We start from the raw sequence: 19,356 nt of genomic DNA, 5'->3' as shown, positions 1-19,356 counted from the left end.
AAAAAAAATGTAACAAAAAATTGAAGGGAAAGAATGAGTGTATTCATCCTTTTTATTTTTTTCTTTAATGGGGATAAGACAGTTTTCAAAAATCTAATTTTAAGGATGGTAAAAAGTTAAACTTTCCTAATCCTAGTATGTTATTCTTAATAAATCTCTAAGGCAATCACAGACTTGACAATGATTTAAACATTAATGATAATATTGTAGTGCTGAGGATGGAAGTCATATGACAAGGGAATCTTGCAAAATTTTGACTTGGAAATGATTTGACCCAAAAACTTGTTATTTTTTACATATTATGGTCAGGTCAATCATTTGTAGGAGAGAAGTCCCATCAGTAATAGATAGACTACTGCAAGGCAGGTCCCTAAATGTGAACACATAACTAAGTGAGACAGCAGATGGTAAGTAGAGTTTAGGTGATTGTAGAGGTTTCCATAGTAAGCATATTTTATCTGATCAAAGTATTTTGTAACCATGAAAAGAATATAATTGTAAGCATTTATTATCTAAGTGGGGTGATTTTTGATAAGGGCGAAACAGGATTGCTTTTGTTCAAATGAGATAGATATCCAATCAGAAGATATAGAGATTATATTAATTATGTGGTTCTGGTGCTTAAGAAGTAAAACAGGCCTCTCTTGGACTCACCTTCACTGACAAATCGCAATTTAGCCTAAGATGCACTAGAGCTGTAAAGCTGAAGTACTTACATGCTTTGCTTTCCTAGTGATCCTTCTATGGCAAGCCCATAAAACAAGGGGATGAGTTGAAAGTAATTAGGTCTCAGTAAGAAGCAAGCTATAGTAATCTGTTTTGTTTAAGGTAGTGGAATAAAAACAAGCATATAGATAGGAATAGAACAAATCAGAACACAAACCCTGGGAATAAATCCATGCATATAACTGATCTTTGAAAAGGATGCCAAGAATACACAATGGGGAAAGGTATTCTCTTCAACAAACGGTGTTGGGAAAACTGGATATCCACATGCAAAATAATGAATGGGCCCTTATCTTGTACCATACACAAAAGTCAACTCAGAGTGGATTAAAGACTTCAATGTAAAACCCAAAACAGTAAAGTTCCTAGAAGAAAACATAGGGGAAAAACTTCATGACATTGGTCTTGGCAGTGATTTCATGGATATGACACTAAAAGTACAGTCAATGAAAACAAAAATAAACAAGTGGCACTATGTCAACTAAAAATCTTCTACAGAGCAAAGGAAACAATCAACAGAATGAAAAGACAACCTGTGGAATGGGGGAAAATATTTACGAACTATATATCTGGGCTTAATCTATATACAAACCACAAATGCAGGGTTAGTCTCTAAAATATATAAGGAACTCCTACAACTCTATAGTAAAACAAACCAAAAAATTTGATCAGAAAATGCGCTAAGGACTTGAGTAGATGTTTCTCCAAAGTAGACATACACATGGCAAACCGCTTACATGAAAAAAAAATGCTTAATGTCACAAATCAGAGAAATGCAAATCAAAACCACAATGAGATACCACCTCACACTTGTGAGGATGACTATTATAAAAACAAAGGCAATGAATATTGGTGAAGGCGTGGAGAAATTGGAACCCTTGAACACTGTCGGTGGGAATCGAAAATAGTACAGCCACTGTAGAAAACAGTATGGAGGTTCCTACAAAAAAAAAGTGAAAACAGAGCTACTATATGATCTTAAAGAAATATATGCACTCCTATGCTCATTTTAGCACTTTTCACATCAGACAGCATATAGAAACAATCCAGATGTCAATCAGCAGGTGAATGGATAAAGAAAATGTTGTGTAGACATACAATGGAATACTATTCTTAAAAAGAAGGAAATCCTGCAATATGCAACAATGTGGATGAACTTGAGGACATTATGCTAAGTGAAATAAGCTAGTCACAAAAAGACGAACCAATATTACATGATTTCACTTACATGAGGTATCTAAAATAGTCAAATCAATGGAATCAAAGGGTAGAATGGTGGTTGCCAGGAGTTTACAGAGGGGGAAATGAAGAGTTACTAATCCGCAGGCATAAAGTTTCAGATAAGCAAGATGAATAAGATCTAGAAATTCAGAAATCTGACATATAACATTGTACCTATACTCAACAATAATGTATCCTACACTTAAAAATCTGTTGAGAGAGTATATCTCATGGTAAGTGCTTTTACCACAATAAAATTTACCCAAAAGAAATACACAGCCACATACCACGTATACTCAAGTATTGCCCCATAATCAGTGTTAGCCTGGTGTGTGTGGCAAGCAAGGGTGCCACTCTGGGGGAACTAATTGTATTGAATTTATTGAAGAATGGCTTTCATCAGTCGCTGGCTGTTCAGCTGAGTCCATTTGGCCCTCAGGCTGCTAGTTTCAGAAGGATAATTAAGTATAATCTTGTCACTTTTTTTATTAACACCCTTCAGATGTTCCCCATTGCCTACAAAATAGAGTCTATACTCTTTAGATTGATATTAAAGTCTCTCTACGGTCCATCCCCAACCTACAACCTACATTTGGTGGTTTTCATTAAACCACATTTCAGACAAACCAAAGAACTCAGGGTTTTTCCAACATGAACCCTTGATACTATATATATATATATATATTTTATCATTCATGACATATTTATATTTTATTTTTCTAATTTTCCAGATCAGGATCAGCCCAATCAGAATTAATCTTTTTTTTAAAGGAGTGTGGACCATTAGTTAAGTGTACAGGCTTTTAGGTATCTGGGTTTAATTACTGTTTTTTGTTTGTTTGTTTCACAAAACCTAATTTACTGTCACTTATTATTTTTTCTATAATTAATAGTAGGCTGTTAATATCATTATTATATTTTGAATCTACCATTTATCACATATTGCTTTGTGGTGTTTTTTCTATACTTATCTCTTAAACATAAGGTTTTTGAGGTCAGAAGCTTTGTCATACTTAAAATTTTAATCCCCCTTAACCCTCCAAAATCATGTACATTTTAGATATCTTTTTTTATAAATGTAGACTGAGTTGACTTGATAGAATTCTACCTTACTAATCATGTTAAAATTACTATAACTTGTGGCAAATCCAAATACTATATCTTTCAATAATGTTTATCTTTCATATAGTCTTATAGCTTTGATGCAAATCAGTCTATAAAGTCTGTAAAATGAATCCATTCAGATAGTACTTCTGCCATGTATCTAATTCTGCCAAATATCTGTACTTTATATCTACTTCAGATATATCTAAAATATCTTTGAGATATTTTAGTTTGTAATCAGAATCTAAGCCATCATTTTTAAAAAAATAATCTGGTATGTTACTGATTGAATTTCCTACTAAATATGCAAGACAAAATAGTCTTCACTTAATCAGGATAGCAACAAATAGCCTTCTTAAATAATATTACTTGTATGCAATATCTGTATCCAGATTGAATTCCACTTTTTCTAAAAATGTAATTGTAAATGAAGCTTCCATCAGTATGGGTAAAATGTCCACAAGGGAGAATATAAAAAGAAGTCCTGAAATGTGTTAGTCATCGGTTTGGTTTTTAGACTTAATTTTCACAAAGTAAGTCTAGCACTGTTGACAAACTAACCTCTCCAAGCCTCAAATTTTTTATCTATAAAATGACTGTGTTACCTGAAGATATCTGAAATCCTTTTCAATTTAAGATAGTATATGAAACTGTTACCGAAATGAGGGAAATAGCAACCCTAAATTGTTTACGGTATTCTAGAGGACTACTACCAGAATCCATACTCATTCAATGAATATCCATTTAGTCAGTATATATTTATTGAGTATGTATTGAAAATACAGACAGGCACAGTTTTAGGAATCAGGAAGACAGTGCTAAAATGTCTACCTTCGTGGAATTTGCAGTTAAGTGAGGAAGACAGACAAAATATCAGGTAAACAGTGGATAGATTATAAACCCAGGAGTAGTTAAATACTATGAAGAAAAGTATGCTGAGGAGTAGAGTGTGACAGGAGGAGCTATTTTAAATAGAGAGAAGATATTTAAATAGGAATATAGAACATAAATTAGGTTAAAAAATAAGTCTGAAGAAAGAGCATTCCAAGCAGAGAACAGCAAGTGAAGCAACAGCCACATTTAGAAGGGCCCTTGGTATGTCTGGAGGAACATTGAAAAGGCCAGTGTGGTTTCAGTGGAGTGAGCAAGAGGCGATGAGGCCAAAAGTGTAGCCATGGCCAGATGGTATAAGACAGTAATTCCCAGAAGGAACAATCCACACATACCGCCTCCCACCACCCCGACCCACCCTCTGGACATTTGGCAACGTTTGGAGACATTTTTAGTTGTCACAATAGCAAAATGGATGCTACCAGCTCTAGTTTCTGGAAGCCAGCGATACTACTCAACATCCTAAGATGGACAGAAGCACCTCCTAACTATTGTTTGGCTAAAAATGTCCATAATGTTAAGGTTGGGAATCTCGGATACAGGGCTTGTAAGCCAAAGTAAGCAGTTTGTATTTTATTTTAACTGTGATGGGAATCCACTGGAAAATGTTCAGTAGGGCAGAAGGATGACATGGTTGGATCTGTTGTGTGGAGAATGACTAAAGATGGAGGAGAAGAGAGACATGAAAACTAGTGAGGAGGTGACTGCAAGAGTCCAGGATGGAGATGTTGGTGGCTTGGACCAGCATAGACGCTAAGGAGGAAAGGAGAGAGATTGTTGTTCTTCAGATATAAGTAAATTGAATCCTGGATTTTTTTTTTGCCTTTTTTGCTATGGTTTTCTATCCGGCTTTAAAGTTTCATGAAGTGATTTAGATCATTTAACACTTTACATTTAGAGGACAACAATTGGCCTACATGGCAGGGTGTCAAGGGGATGTATTTATGGAGGATTGACTCTTCAGTTGAGATCTTCACAACAATATGAGAAATTACATCTTTCAACGATTCACTTTATCCTCTCGAATCCAATTTCTTATGGGTCAGACATATACCATATGAACCCAGTGGAGATAGAAGTCAATTTTATGCTGTTTATTATTATTTGGGGTTACATTTAAAGTTTGAAAACATTATCAAAAATGATTTCCTGCTCTTCCTATCTGAATGGAACATTCCCTGATTTTTCTCTTTCATAAAGAAAAAGTCAGGCTTATAATTGAGCATATTTTTTGGAAGTTGAGAACTTTGTTCTCCAATTATTGTGGCTTAGGTGATTGATAGCAAACATTCAAAAACATACAAAGATATACAAAAATATTCAAAGTTTTACAAGGCACAAAATAGCCTAGAACATTTTATGTGAGCTTTATGTTTAATAGCAAACATACAGGTGCTCTGATCCATAACTCCTTTCGTGCTTTGTAGCCCAGAGAATTCATAGGTTACCACCCTGCCACCCGCCATGTACTAGTAAAACAAAAATGTCCTATATTGAGAAAGAAAAATAGATCTGACTGTAAACAATTCACTGCCCTACATTCATATGAATGCTGGTAGTCTGGGTATTGTAATATGGGTTTGTAATATAGGTTCATGTAGGCTGAAGCAATTTGGGCTTGAATTAGCAAGAATTCCTTATTTGATACTCTATAAAACTTATTTTATTCTTATTTATATTTAATGAAGAATAATCTATAGCTGCCAAATATGGAATGTAGTATGGCAATTCTTTTAAGAAGTCATTGTATTCTCTTTCTGTAGTACTAATGTTCATGTGAAACTGTTGGAATAATTCATATAAAGGAATATTCAGTTAGAAAAATACATGATAATAGCAAACTAATCTTTGCTGACTTTGATAAGGTAGCTCTATTATGTTGCACCATTGGTCACGTAAAACGAAGGATTCCAATTCAAATTTAACCACATTCTAGTGGGTTCTTGTAATGCATTTGTATATAGAAATGTTATTAGTAGATAATTAAAACATAAAAAGAAGGGTTAAAAAGCCAAATGCAAAGGTCATTCAAAAGATACTGTATCGTTCTATACTTTGAAGATCAAATAGTTTCATAATCATTTCAGGCAATAAATAATGAGTTAACAGAGAAATTATTAAAAAATAAAATTACAAGCTCTATAAAGATCAAAAGAAAAGAAAGCACATCAGTCAGTTCATATGTCTTGATTAAAGAGTTGTCTTTGTGGCCCCGAAGGCCTAAAAAGTTAAAAATATTATTAACTCTGAAATAGGAGCACAAAGGCAGGTTTCCTGAGCTTCCCACCTAGAAGAGGATAACAAACTTTATTGTAATGACTGTGTAGATTGGTTGCTAAGTTCTTTATTAAAAAAAAAAAAACTCAGGAAAAAGAGCTGATTTTCTAGCTGGAGAGTACCTTCTGATTCTTTATGAATTATATGACAGGAAGAGCCAGTGTAGACTCAGCCCATCAGTATGTGCCCCAACTCTTAAATCTTTCACTCGTAATTTTACTCACAGATGGGGAGCAATCTCCAGGGAACTAGATAATGTGTTTTATTTGTTCTGGCTTTTGGGTTTGTGTTTTTGTTTTTGTGTTTTCTTTTGCCTCCCCAATCTATGCAATAAATAGCAAACTTTTTAGACTTCTAAGTATGAAGACATTTTAGTATATTACTTAAACAAAAGTGATTATTTTAACAGGCATCCTGTTAGAACCAGCATTTGAGAAATCCTTAGCTTAGCGTAGTGAGCAGCCAGTTGAGGGCCCTTAGCAACGGCAAAATGAAGGATATTTCCATGAACTTGATTCATCCTCTGTTCTTGCCCTCTAACATTTATTTACTGATGCATTCAGTCTCAGAGGGAAAAAACAAATGGGAGGATTCCTGGACATATTGCCCTTAATTAATACTCCTAGCTTTTATAAGTTAGTGTTTGTTTTCTTCTTTTTAAATTTCTGCTTATTTCACTGCTATGACACAATATTGGTCTTTAAATCTTTATATATTGTATTTATATATGTATATATAAAATATTTTATGTCTATTGTAATTACTTTTTATATGAATCCACATATAATTTACACAAAAGCATAAATATGGTAACATCATAATGCTTTCTTTGGAAGTGTTGTATGATTGTTTCTCCCTTTTTTTTGTCTATGCTCTTCCCTTTTTTACTTTCTTTTATTCTTATTGAGTTCTTTCATCCTTCACCCATGTCAACAACCCCTTGTGTATCTTCAATATAATTTTCTTTATGCTAGGGTAATGATTCCCATATTCACATTCACATTTGCATATAGTGACTTTTAAACCTTTCCTTTTTACAAAGGATAAATCATATCATGTGCTTTTCTGCATTTCTATTCGATAATTTTTGAAAAATCTCTGAAGTTAATTGATGGCTCTAATTTGTTCTTTTTATGGGTTATATAGCATTCCATGGTATGGACATACCATCATTTATTAAACCATCCTGTTTTAAGTATTATCTTTGCATCCAGATTTTTTGCCACTCAGAACAGTGTTATGAAAAACATTATTGTACCTGTGTCCTTACATACTTATGTTATGGCACTATCCCAGGAGTAGAATTGCTAGATCTTAAGGCAAATGAATTTTTAAAATGTTATGGATGCTGCCAGATTGCTTCCAAAAAGATTATAATTCTTCCTATTTCTACCAGCAATGTGAGTGTACATGTTTCCTATACCTATGCCAGCAATATGTTTCAGCTGTTGGCTATAGAGTCATGTTTACTCTAATTTGTATTTTCCTGACTACTAGTGAATTTAAGCAGTTTTTCCTGTCTCATCTGTCACTTGCCTATTTGTATCTTTTATCCATTTTCAATTGGATTGTTTGTCTTTTTAAAAAATCATTTCATTATATATGCAACATCTATACAACATTTTCCCCCCATAGATACTGTTAATCTGTTGACTTCTGTATTTGTGGCACATTTTGCCTTTCAAAAATTTTTAATTTCAAAATACTCAGGTATTTTCGTATGTTATTTTACAGCATACCTTTTGCTTTTTAATCTTACTTAAAAAGGCTTTCCCCAATCCTACTTTATACATGTAGCTTCCAGATTCTTTATTTAAAATTGGCAAGAGGATCACTTGAGGCCAGGAGTTGGATGCCAGCCTTGGTAACATAGTGAGACCCTGTCAATACAAAAAAATAAAAAATAAAATTGAGGCATGGTGGCACATGCCTGCAGTCCTCGCAGCTTGGGAGGCTGAGGTGGGAAAATTATGCATGCCCAGGAATTTGAGACTACAGCTGCAGTGAGCTATGGTCATGCCACTGCACTCTAGCCTGAGCAACGAAGCGAGACCTTGTCTCTAAAAAAAAAAAAGCAGAATGCACTGAAATGTATTTTTCCCTATATAACTATCATACTAGCATACGCAAAAGACCTACAAACTAAATGAAGATGATGCAAACACCCAGTAAATTATTTTCAGAGAAGATTTCCTAAACAAATGCAACAATACCAATTATATTAAATATTGATTTTTTTGAAAAATAAAATTATACTTTACAAGTTCACTATTGTATTTAAATTGGCTTGCCAGAAGTCATCCATAGAATAATGATATGATGCACTATTTGTATCCATGATAAAGCCCAATTTAACAATAGGTAAACTAATTATGGTATCTACACCTTTAACATTTTATGCAATCTATCATCATTTTAGAAAAAACTAATTTTAAATATATTTTCTTTACAGTGTGGAGTTATCTTTTCTATATTCAGTCAACTTATATAATGTCTGTAATTATGCTATAATTACAATAGTATTTTTACTATTTTACTAGGTTGGTGCAAAAGTAATTGTGGTTTTTGTCATTACTTTTTAAAATGTCAAAAACCTCAATTACTTTTGCACACAAATCTCATCTAATCAGGAGGCTGAGGTGGGAGGATGATTAGAGGCTAGGAGTTCAAGAGTAGCCTGGGCAACATAGCAAGACACCATCTCTAAAACATTTTTTTTAATTAGCGGGGCATGGTGGCACACACCTGTAGTCCCAGCAAAACATGATTGTGTTTGCATAAAATTCTGACAACTCTACAAAATAAAACTAGAATAAGAGAGTTTAGCAAGGCTGCAGGATAGAAGACCAATAGAGAAAAATCAACTGCCTTCCTATGTAGTACAATGAAAAACTGGGAGTTACAATTTTAAAATATCTTTTAAAATAACATTAAAATAGTAAATACTTAGATATTAATTTAAGAAAATATGTGCAAGACAGTTATGCTATCAGTCCCACAACAGAACAGAAACATCTTCAAAGACCTTTAAAATTGGAAAGATATGCTATGTTCATTAATCAGAACACTCAATGTTGTTAAGATGTCATTTCTACCTAAATTGCTCTATAGATTCAGTGCAATCCCAATCAAACTCCCAGCAGGCTCCTTTGCACAGACATGGACAGGGGATTCTAAAATCTGTTTGGAAATGCAGAGGACTTAGAATAGCCAAAGGGGTTTGGAAAGGAGTATAACAAAATTCGGGGACTCATTGCACCTGATTTCAAGACCTATAAAGCCACAATTATCATGGCAGTATGATATTGCTATAAACATCAATGGAACAAAATAGAGTCTAGAAAAAGACTCATCCATATAGGGTGATATGGTTTGGCTGTGTTCCCACCCAAATCTCATCTTGAATTGCAACTCCCACAATTCCCACATGTCATGGGAGGAACCCAGTGGAAAGTGATTGAATTATGGGGGCAGATCTTTCCTGCACTGTTCTCGTGACAGTGAATGAGTCTCATGAGATCTGATGGTTTTAAAAAATGGGAGTTACCCTGCAAAAGCTCTCTTCTCTTATCTGCCACCATGTGAGATGTGCCTTTCACCTTCCTCCATGTTTGTGAGGCCCCCGAGCCACGTGGAACTTTAAGTCCAATAAACTTCTTCCTTTTGTAAATTGCCCAGTCTTGGGTGTGTCTTTATCATCAGCATGAAAATGGACTAATACGTAGGGTAAATTAATTTTAACAAAGTTGCCAATGGTAAGTCAAGGGAGAAAGAATAGTTTTTTCAAAAAATGGTACTGGAAAAATTGGATAACCATATGTAAAAAATTGAAATTTGAACCATACCTCAGACTGCATAAAAATTATTATAAATAGCCTAAAAGTATAAAACCAGATGAAGAAAACACAGGAGAAAAATCTTTGTGATTTTTGGGTTAAGCAATAATTTCTTATGAAAAACATGTATTTTAAAAGAAAAATGTTTTAAATAGACTTCATCAGAATTAAAAATGTATATTCTTTGTAGAAAAAAACTGTTAAGAAAAATTTAAAAGCACAGAGATTAGGAGAAAATATTTACAAAACATATCTAATACAAAATTTATATCCAGATTATATAAAGAATTCTTACAACTCAGTAATAAGACAAATCACTAAATTTAATTTTTAAAAGTTGAATAGATAATTCACCAAAGAAGATATGCAAATGACAGATAACATGAAAAGATGCTCAAATCATTAGTCATTAAGAAAATGCAAATTAAAACCATTCTATGCCCCTAAAATGGCTAAAATGGAAAGAATAATAATATCAAGTGCTGGTGAGATGTGGAACAATGGAAACTCTTATACATTGGTAGTCCCACTGCTTTGGAAAACAGTTCTGTAACCAAACGCAGGTCCCATCCCTCACCCCTTGCAGTATCTAATTAACAATAGTGAGATCTGATAGAAAGTAACTTTACTCCTGAGGTAGCTGAGGGGAGGTATTATAGGCTCCTGCCTTGAGGGTACCACTTCAGTCTTCAGGACAAGAAGGCAGGGGCTTTTAAAGGGGGCTTGGCATGAATGACATGTAGGAGAGGGGGTGAGGAGGTACGGGGTCTTCGGATGTCTTACCTGTCAGGTGGTCTGGTTGGCACCAAGGTGGGTAGAGTCAGGTTGTAAATTGGGGCTACCTCCTGGTGGAAGAGAGTTCTGGAGGCACCTGGTTTGCTTCAAGGTAGGGTCTCTGGAACTTCTAAGTAAACTCATAGATAAGTTTGCCATGCCTGGTGGAGAGAAGGTAAAGGCTATATTTGCCTTCATTAAGAACTAAGTAGGAGGTGGGGGAAAAGAAAAAGAAAAAAAAATCATTTTTTCCTTTTAAAAAATAGGGTATTTGGCCACAGTTTTACAGTTTAAACATTCACTTACCATGTGAGCCAACCATTTCATTTATAGAAGAGAAATGAAAATGTGTCATACTTATACTGAAATGTTCATAGCTGCTTTAGTGTTCATATTCAAGAATTTGGGGTGCTGTGCTCACTATCTGGATAATGGATTCATTCACATCTCAAACCTCAGCATCATGTAATATACCCATGTAAAAAACCTGCACATGTACCCCCTGAATCTTAAATAAAATTTGAAATTATTTGTGTAAAAAGTCAAAAATTAGAAACATCTAAAGTGTTCATGAACTATTGTTTGACAAATTCTGGTACGTTCATATAATAGTATACTCTTTTTTTAAAAAAGTAACAAACTACTTTCGTTTGAACAATGTGAACTGATCTCAAAAGCATTAAAGTAAGAAGCCAGAAATAAAAGAATACGTATTGTATGTTCCCATTTACAGTCATACCTTGTTTTATTGTGCTTCCCTTAATTGTACTTTGTAGATATTAAATTTTTTATAAATGTAAGGTTTGTGGCAACCTTGCATCCAGGAAGTCGATTGGCACCATTTTCCCAAAAGAATATGTTTGTTTTGTGTGTCTGTCAGCATTTTTTAGCAATAAAATATTTTTAAATTAAGGTATGTATTTTTAGATATAATGTTATTGCACACTTAATAAACTACAGTATAATGTAAACATAATTTTTGTAAGCACTAGGAAACCAAAAAAGTTGTGTGACTTTCTTTGTTGCAATATTGCTTTATTTATTTATTGAGGTGGTCTGCAATTGAACCGACAATATATTGAACGTATGCCTGTATGTAAAATTCTAGAAAAGGCAAAACTGTAGTGACAGAAAGCAGCATAACAGTGATTGCCTGAAGCCAAGGATGAGGGTGGGGTAGATTTCTCACAGAGAGACATGAAGAAACGTTTTTGGGTAACTCAAGTGTTTCATATCTTGATGTAAATAGTGATTATGTGACTGTTGATTTTTAAATTCATTGAGTTGTATAGTTAAGATTGCTGAATTCTATTTCATGTAAATTATACCCCAATAAGGGAACTCTATTGTCAATTTAATTTTATTATTATTTTTTTAAGGTAGTCCATGTTTTTTCTCTGGAAGCTTTTCAGAATTTGAGGTTGGGAGTAGTGAGACTTCAGTGTTCTACAATTTCATTACAACGTATGATAGTTTGATTTTTGCTTGTTATTTGCACTGATTCCAGAATCTGCATTTGTAGTGGTCAAAGGAAAACTTCCCTTTAGCCCTCTGAAAATTGACTGAAAAGTAACTGACAAAAGGCAGATTAATAGGAGCGAAGGCATACAAAGTGCCGTGGAGGGTTGGGTCACAGAGCGAGTACACCATGCAGCGGAGTACAGACCATTTTATACCCTTCTTTTTAGGGGGAAGGGAGATGGGGAAGTGTGGATAATTTTAGGGTGGTAATAGATGGTTTTTATGGGAATTCAATGGGGTTGAACATACAATGGCCTGAGACAAGTTGGACCCACAAAGCAGACGATGGTTTGTGACCAGTCTGTTCAGGTATGTTGAGACTTCAGACTTTTTTCCTGCGATATGAGTTCAGTTAATGAAAACTCAGGGAACGGACCAGAGGTAACCATCTTCTTCTGAGCCAGTCTGGACTTCAGGGAGATAAGGGAACGTCAGGGAACAGCTTCATCATGAGCTTTATTTAGGAGAGACAATGGGTTGAGAAACAGGAGGTGGAAGGAGGTCAGAGAGACCTCGAGGCTTCTTCAGTTTAGCACATCAAAGTGCCATATTTTGGGATATCAATTTCTGAGGCCCAGCACATTTATTCATTCATCAATTCTGGAAAATCCTCTACCACTGTCTCTTCAAATATTATCTATTCCTTGTTTCTTTTTATTCTCTTTCTTTGGAACTTTGATTACACAGATGTTACATTTTCTTACAATGCTTCCCATATCTTTCTAATGTCTCTAATATTTTCCATTTCTTTAGCTGTCTGTATTGAATTCTACTCCAGTTCATTACTTCTTTCTTTAACTCATGGTAATTTGCTTTTTAACCCACTTATTTAGTTATATATTTTAATTTTTAGAATTTCTATTTGGTTCTTTTTCAAGTGTCTATCTTTAAAATATTATATTCTTCCTTACTCATGTATTTAATTCCCTTTATACTTTTTAAAATATTTAAATATAGCATGTATATTCATAAATCCAGTATTTGAAGTTTGCGGGAGTCTAATTTTGCTACTTATTGTTTCTCCTGACTCGCTAAGGTGGGTATTTCCAAATGAGATTTGTAATTTTGGATTGTGGGTTCCTGTCAGCTGGGATTTATCTATAGAAAACCTGAAAACCACATTTGAGGGATTATTCTCTGCCAGATGCCTGGGGCCAATTAAAGTTGATTCTTAACTTTGTCAGACTACCCAAGTAGTGCGAATTCGAACCTTAGTTTCACTTGAGAACAGAAGGTAGATTCTCAAGAGAGAGATTTTTTCTCTTTCAGGAGCCAACACTACATAGGCAAGTGTTCCTTTTAGTTTTCTTTCCTGATGGTGGATTTTTTTTTTTTCTGGTTCTATCTGTTAACAATGATAAAGAGACCTAGTTCTAATTGCTGATATTTCTGGGTCCAGAGCCCCTGACTTCTGGTCCTTCAAGACAATGAAAACCATGGATCTAGTATCCAGGGAGCAGTAAACATCCTCAGGGCAGCCACTACTTTGGAAAATGAGAAAAGCTAAGAGAATAATTTGAAAAATAAAGAAATAAGAATACCTTAAATCAATCATGAATTATTAATATAAATGACCTACTTAAGAGTGTGTGTGTGTATATGTATTTGGGAAATACTTTTAAGAAGAAATTCTTCCTTTCTTGTGGAAACAAGAATTACCTAGACAATACTTTTGTATTCACCGGATGACACTCAAAAGATTCAGAGACTTAAAAACATTGTTTTCAAGGTCAAATCAAACTGGAGGTAATGATTCTTTATTCCATTTATAAGACCTAGGTAACTTGTCTTGGTAAAGGTAGTACTAAAAATGCCTTTTCTTTTAGACAGGTAGTTAGAGTACCATACAGAGCTCATTTTTGACTGTCAAAACCAAAATTATTTGCAAGTCATAGATACATACAACCTTGTAGGCTGACACCTCACTTAACTGTTAAATCACCTAAAAGATTATCTTGTCTTTCTTTTATGTGAATTCAGGAGCACAAAGCTATTTAAAATTCTTTCTCTAGAGAAATTCTATTAGGAGTATTATATTTCTTTGGCAGTCCTAAAAGGGACCAGCCCAATATTTTAACATCATATTTTTTAAAGCTACTTTGGATTATTCTTTAAAAAGTTAGATTGAAACCCAAGAAACAGAATATGCACTAGGATATAGCGTGAATTTTACCAGGGTTCTTCTATAGCTCTAAGAGTTCTTTCAAATCTGTCTGGTATCTAGGAAACCACTCTGTATTAGCATAGTAATATTCAAATATACAAGAGACTAGTACATAAAAACACAAATAGATTGTACTTTCACCTACTACTCTCTGCATATTTGAATATGCAGAACACAAATAGTGTTTTTACATGTAAGTTTTAGAGTGTCCCAGAAGGACGTAGGAGCAAAAGAAAAAAAAGATTGATTGTACCATTAAAAATAGTCTATGGTCACAGTGCAACCGTGGGGAGAGGAAATTACTGAAGCGTAGTTCAGGTAATTTTTAAAAACTGATGCTAATAGATAGCAGAGGCTGAACACAATTCTGACTTATAAAATGAAAGAAAATAATGGACGAAGGAAGACAATAGCAATAATAACTACCACTTATTGGATTCTGACTATACATCAGAACTATACTCAGTGCTTCACTTAAATTAAAAACAGTCTCAACTACAAGAGAATTCACTTATCAAGTGTTTAATATATGCCACTTTTATCTATAGAATAACTTTTTGAGTTAGGTATTGTTACATGCCCAGTTGTGTAACTGAGGAAACTGACACAGAGTTTCATCAACTTGTGCAGATCATGTAAGCTTGAAAATGTTAAGTAAGATACAAAAGCCAAGATAGGCTGGCTCCAGAGACTATGTTGTACAACAATCTTTCCATTATATTTTCATCTAACTACTAACCTTCGTTTGAGCCCAGTTGGGGCAGGAGTCCCTAACCCCCAGGCCATGGACTGGTACTGGTCTGTGGCCTGTTAGGAACTGGGTGGCACAGCAGGAGGTGAGCAGCAAGGGAAGCTTCATCTGTATTAACAGCCACTCCCCATTGCTCTCATTACTGCCTGAGCCCCGCCTCGTGCCAAATCAGTGGTGTCATTAAAGTGTCACAGGAGCATGAACCCTGTTGTGAAATGCGCATGTGAGGGATCTAGGTTGCATGCTCCTTATGACACTCTTATACCTGATGATCTGTCACTATCTCCCATCACCCCCAGAGGGGACCATCTAGTTACAGGAAAACAAGCTCAGGACTCCCACTGATTCCACATTATAGTGAGTTGTATAATCGATTCATTATATATTACAATGTAATAATAATAGAAATAAAGCGCACAATAAATGTAATGTGCTTGAATCATGCCAAAACCTTCCCCCATCCACCCTGGTCCATGAAAAAATTGTCTTCCATTAAATCAGTCCCTACTGCCAAAAAGGCTGGGGACTGCTGAGTTAGGGTATGTCTTGTCCCACTTTAAAGATGGGCAAATAGAGGTAGAAACTCTAAGTAACTTGGAAAAGATTACTTGTGAGTAATCGTATCAAAATTAAAACTGGTTTAGTCTGTTTCCAGAACCTATGTACTTTCCACTCTATTATTCTGCCTTTATGGCAGTATTTTTTATTCTTCAGATATTCATTCATTTGGTCATTCATTTAACAAATGTTTACTGAGCACTCTGTGTAGTCTGTTCTGAGCTCTGGGGATACTCTTATGAACAAATAAGGCAAAGTTCCAAAGACTGCATTCTAGTGGAGGGACATAAAAATAAACAAGCAAACCCATAAATGTATATCAAGTGTTAGCAGGCTCAGAAAAGAAAAATAAAGCACTGTAAGCAGCTAGAAAATAACAGGATAAAGGCTATATTTAAATTGTTCAGATGGTCAGTGCAAGGAAACGTGTAACTGTCACTGGTCTTTTATGATGCTGTTGCTTTCTATCACAAGTATCTTGGCTTATATGACATTAAAACTCAATCTTGGTTTCATATCACTCTTCTGGTTTCTGGAATATGTTTGATTTAAGACTCACCATGTCACTGCAGAAGTGATTTTATGCTGGTTTTCCTTTGTAATTCTTGAATGGTTATTTGAAGAGACAAAATTGGTAATTGTTTTCTTTCTGAGCATTTATCCAAAATACCCAGCTTAATAAGGTGAACAAACGTTTGGACTGATTTGAAGAGTATGCCTTGCCAACAATTAAGTAAAAGGATATTCTCTTTGTCATTAACATTTCATGTAGAATATTAGTTCTTAGAGGCAATCTAATAATAAAAGCTGTAGTGATGTCAGGAACTAATTGACTGATTTTAATTGAAGAACACTTATATTACAGAGTGTATGATGGTAAGATGTGTTCAACTTGTTTTTCACTTTTCTTTAAAAAGCTGAAAACTTTCTTCCCAATAGTAATTAAAAATAAACAGCAGTCATTAACTTACTGTGGGCTTTTCTAATAGCCACAATATTGCTTCGTTGCATGAATGATTTACTGATCTAAAGTAAAGTAATTCAACACTGAAATTATCTTGAAAATTAAAAACCATCCTAGATAATGAATAGTTTCAGTTTCTGTAGCACCAATTTTTGTTTAGTTTTTTAAAATATATTATTCTGCACACATACAACTTGCTAACTAATAAAAATAGTTTCAAAGGGACACCATCTCAAAGAACAGTATGTATGCCAAGCTAAGTTTCTGAACTCTTCAGCCTTGGAGGTGACATTTATTCATTCCTTCATTCAGCCAACACTTACTGAGAAGCTTCTTTAGGCCAGGCGTTTTCCTGAGCTGTTTAGGGGATAAAAGAAAAAAAAAAAAAGCTGTCTCTGCCCCAAAATAACTTCTTATTGTGGGATTAGGATAATATTTTATTGTAAGCCTGTCTCTTTCATTTAGTTGGTTGTATCATAATTTATTGAACCAATTCTGTGTTGTTGAATATTTAGGTAAATTTTTTTTTTGCTATAAAAAGCCTTGTTTGAACACCCCCTTGTAATGAATAAATTTGTCTATATTTCCTATTTTATTTTTCAAATGGATTTCTACAAGTAGAATAACTAAGTCAAAAGGCACAAACATTTTAGTATCTTAAAACTGTACCAAAAATTGGCCTAAAATGGAAATATAGGGAAAAACATTATACCATTATACATTGCTACAAAAACTGTGTGAGATAGCCTTTTCTTAGTCCATTTCCTTGCCAACATTAATATAGAATGCTTTGCAATGTGTGTATCATCGATCTTTAGTCTTCACAATTGTTAAAAAATTTTCATTTTTAGGAATACTTTAATGCTGGTTAAAAATTTTCAACTGATACTGATAGTTTGTATCTAACAAGAAGTTATTCAGATTATGTTCTTTCCTTTATTTCTTACTTATGCTAAAATTTAGAGTATTAAGAGGTTATGAAAAGTGTTGTCTATTGGTTTGAGAAGTTTGATCGAAAAAAATGAAGACCGTAGTTGTACATGAATCAGTTGAAAAAGTTGAATATTGACTTAAAAGCAAATGTTAAAAAAGCAAGTAGATCTATATTTTGTTAGGGCTTACTGGATTTCATAAATACATATTTAGAATATTGTGAATTATATTAAATAACAACACATTATATTTAGTGCCAATACATTTCATCTAAGCACAAAATTCTTACCTATAGAAATATAAAAAGAAAAAAATACTATGAATAGATTCAAATTGCTCTAACCACATCTTCCTTAAAAGTGAAATTATGGAGAAGCTTCATGGTTAACTTGTCTGTAACATCTATATAATATTTTCACCATTCCTAAGTTTGTATGCTCAGCAGTTTGATCTCTTTTCTACTCATATCTCAGTGGTTACACTGTTTATTTCCAGAACCATAGGACACAAAAACCGGTATGTCAAAGTCCCCCGTGGTCACATCTGGGTTGAAGGTGATCATCATGGACACAGTTTTGACAGTAATTCTTTTGGGCCGGTAAGTCATCTTTTATCTTCTTGTTGATGTAATTGGATTTCAAAGGTGAGAACAAAACTATGTCAGGTAAGTTATTCAGGTGACTCAGCCAAGACTGATCATGAAATTTATACTGGAATAGTTTATGTTTGAAAATTTCCTTTTAAGTATCATAGATGAGGTACACTATCAGAGTGTGTATGTAGGTATGTGTGTGCACGTGTGTTTCTTAGAAAAAAAACTCAGACACTTCAACAAAGTACCAAAAAATGCTTTTGGCCAACTACCTTATTCCAAATTGGAAGATCTTTTTGTCTCCCACGGGAATACTCTGTAGCTTATATTTTCAGTTGATGTTTAGCAGACAATGTGTACAAGACCTATAGGCATCAGTTTTCTAAATCATTAGTTTAAAATGCAAGTGTAATAGAAATCATATTGGTAAATGTACAGGAAGCAAACTTTACCTCTACCCTCTTAGGGTCCCAACTGGACCTGAGAATTAATTTGACATAAGACAGAGTCATAGGAGAAAAGCAAACAAATTTAAAATAAGTTTTAGGTGGCGCAGGAGCCCTCATAAAGAAATGAAGACCCAACAGGTGGAAAAACGTACATACTTTTATGTTAGATTGAACAAAGAGACCTAATTTTGGAAATGTGACTAAATTATGTGGTGAGGCTAAAGGAAGATAATTATTTTAACACATTTTAACAAGGTGTGTTTGTACAGAAGCCCCTCTGCGCCCCCTGCCATGACTTCCCATGGAATAATGCTTTTTTTTTCCTCCTGGTACAGGGAAGGCATCTTTCACATGAAAAATTGTATCTCCTGCTTTCAGGAAGAAAAGGGAAAGATTAGAATGCCCTTCTTGCATCTGCTGTTTGTCAAGTGCCTTTAGCTTAAAGTAATCCTTACGTCAAAGTGGCATATTTTGGAGTGGCATAATCTGTCACTCGTTATAAGTAGAGTGTTAGAAGCATTGAGTTTATAGTAGAAATGCAGACGTTCCTTATTCCATGCTTGTACTCCATAGAATTGAGACTAAACTGGTATTT

At 34.3% G+C, this 19,356-nt stretch overlaps 1 protein-coding gene across 7 annotated transcripts in view; it reads left to right on the top strand.

Annotated features, from left to right (window-relative positions):
* Positions 1–19,356, top strand: part of IMMP2L (inner mitochondrial membrane peptidase subunit 2) — an 888,203-nt gene that overhangs the window by 652,474 nt on the left and 216,373 nt on the right. For 5 of the 7 annotated variants that reach the window (XM_063606340.1, XM_063606342.1, XM_063606344.1 and 2 more), the window contains one exon: positions 18,216–18,318. The exons of 1 other annotated variant lie outside the window; for it this stretch is intronic. In XM_063606340.1, the coding sequence (XP_063462410.1) occupies positions 18,216–18,318 (103 nt within the window). Of the gene's footprint in view, positions 1–18,215; positions 18,319–19,356 lie in introns of those variants that run through there. One more of the 7 variants, XR_010112785.1, reaches the window with a different exon arrangement.

This window comes from Pan paniscus, chromosome 6 (assembly GCF_029289425.2).
Source record: "Pan paniscus chromosome 6, NHGRI_mPanPan1-v2.0_pri, whole genome shotgun sequence".
In the NCBI taxonomy this organism is placed as follows: domain Eukaryota; kingdom Metazoa; phylum Chordata; class Mammalia; order Primates; family Hominidae; genus Pan; species Pan paniscus.
Note: the sequence above shows the minus strand (reverse complement) of the source record. Positions and strands in the feature narration are given on the sequence as shown.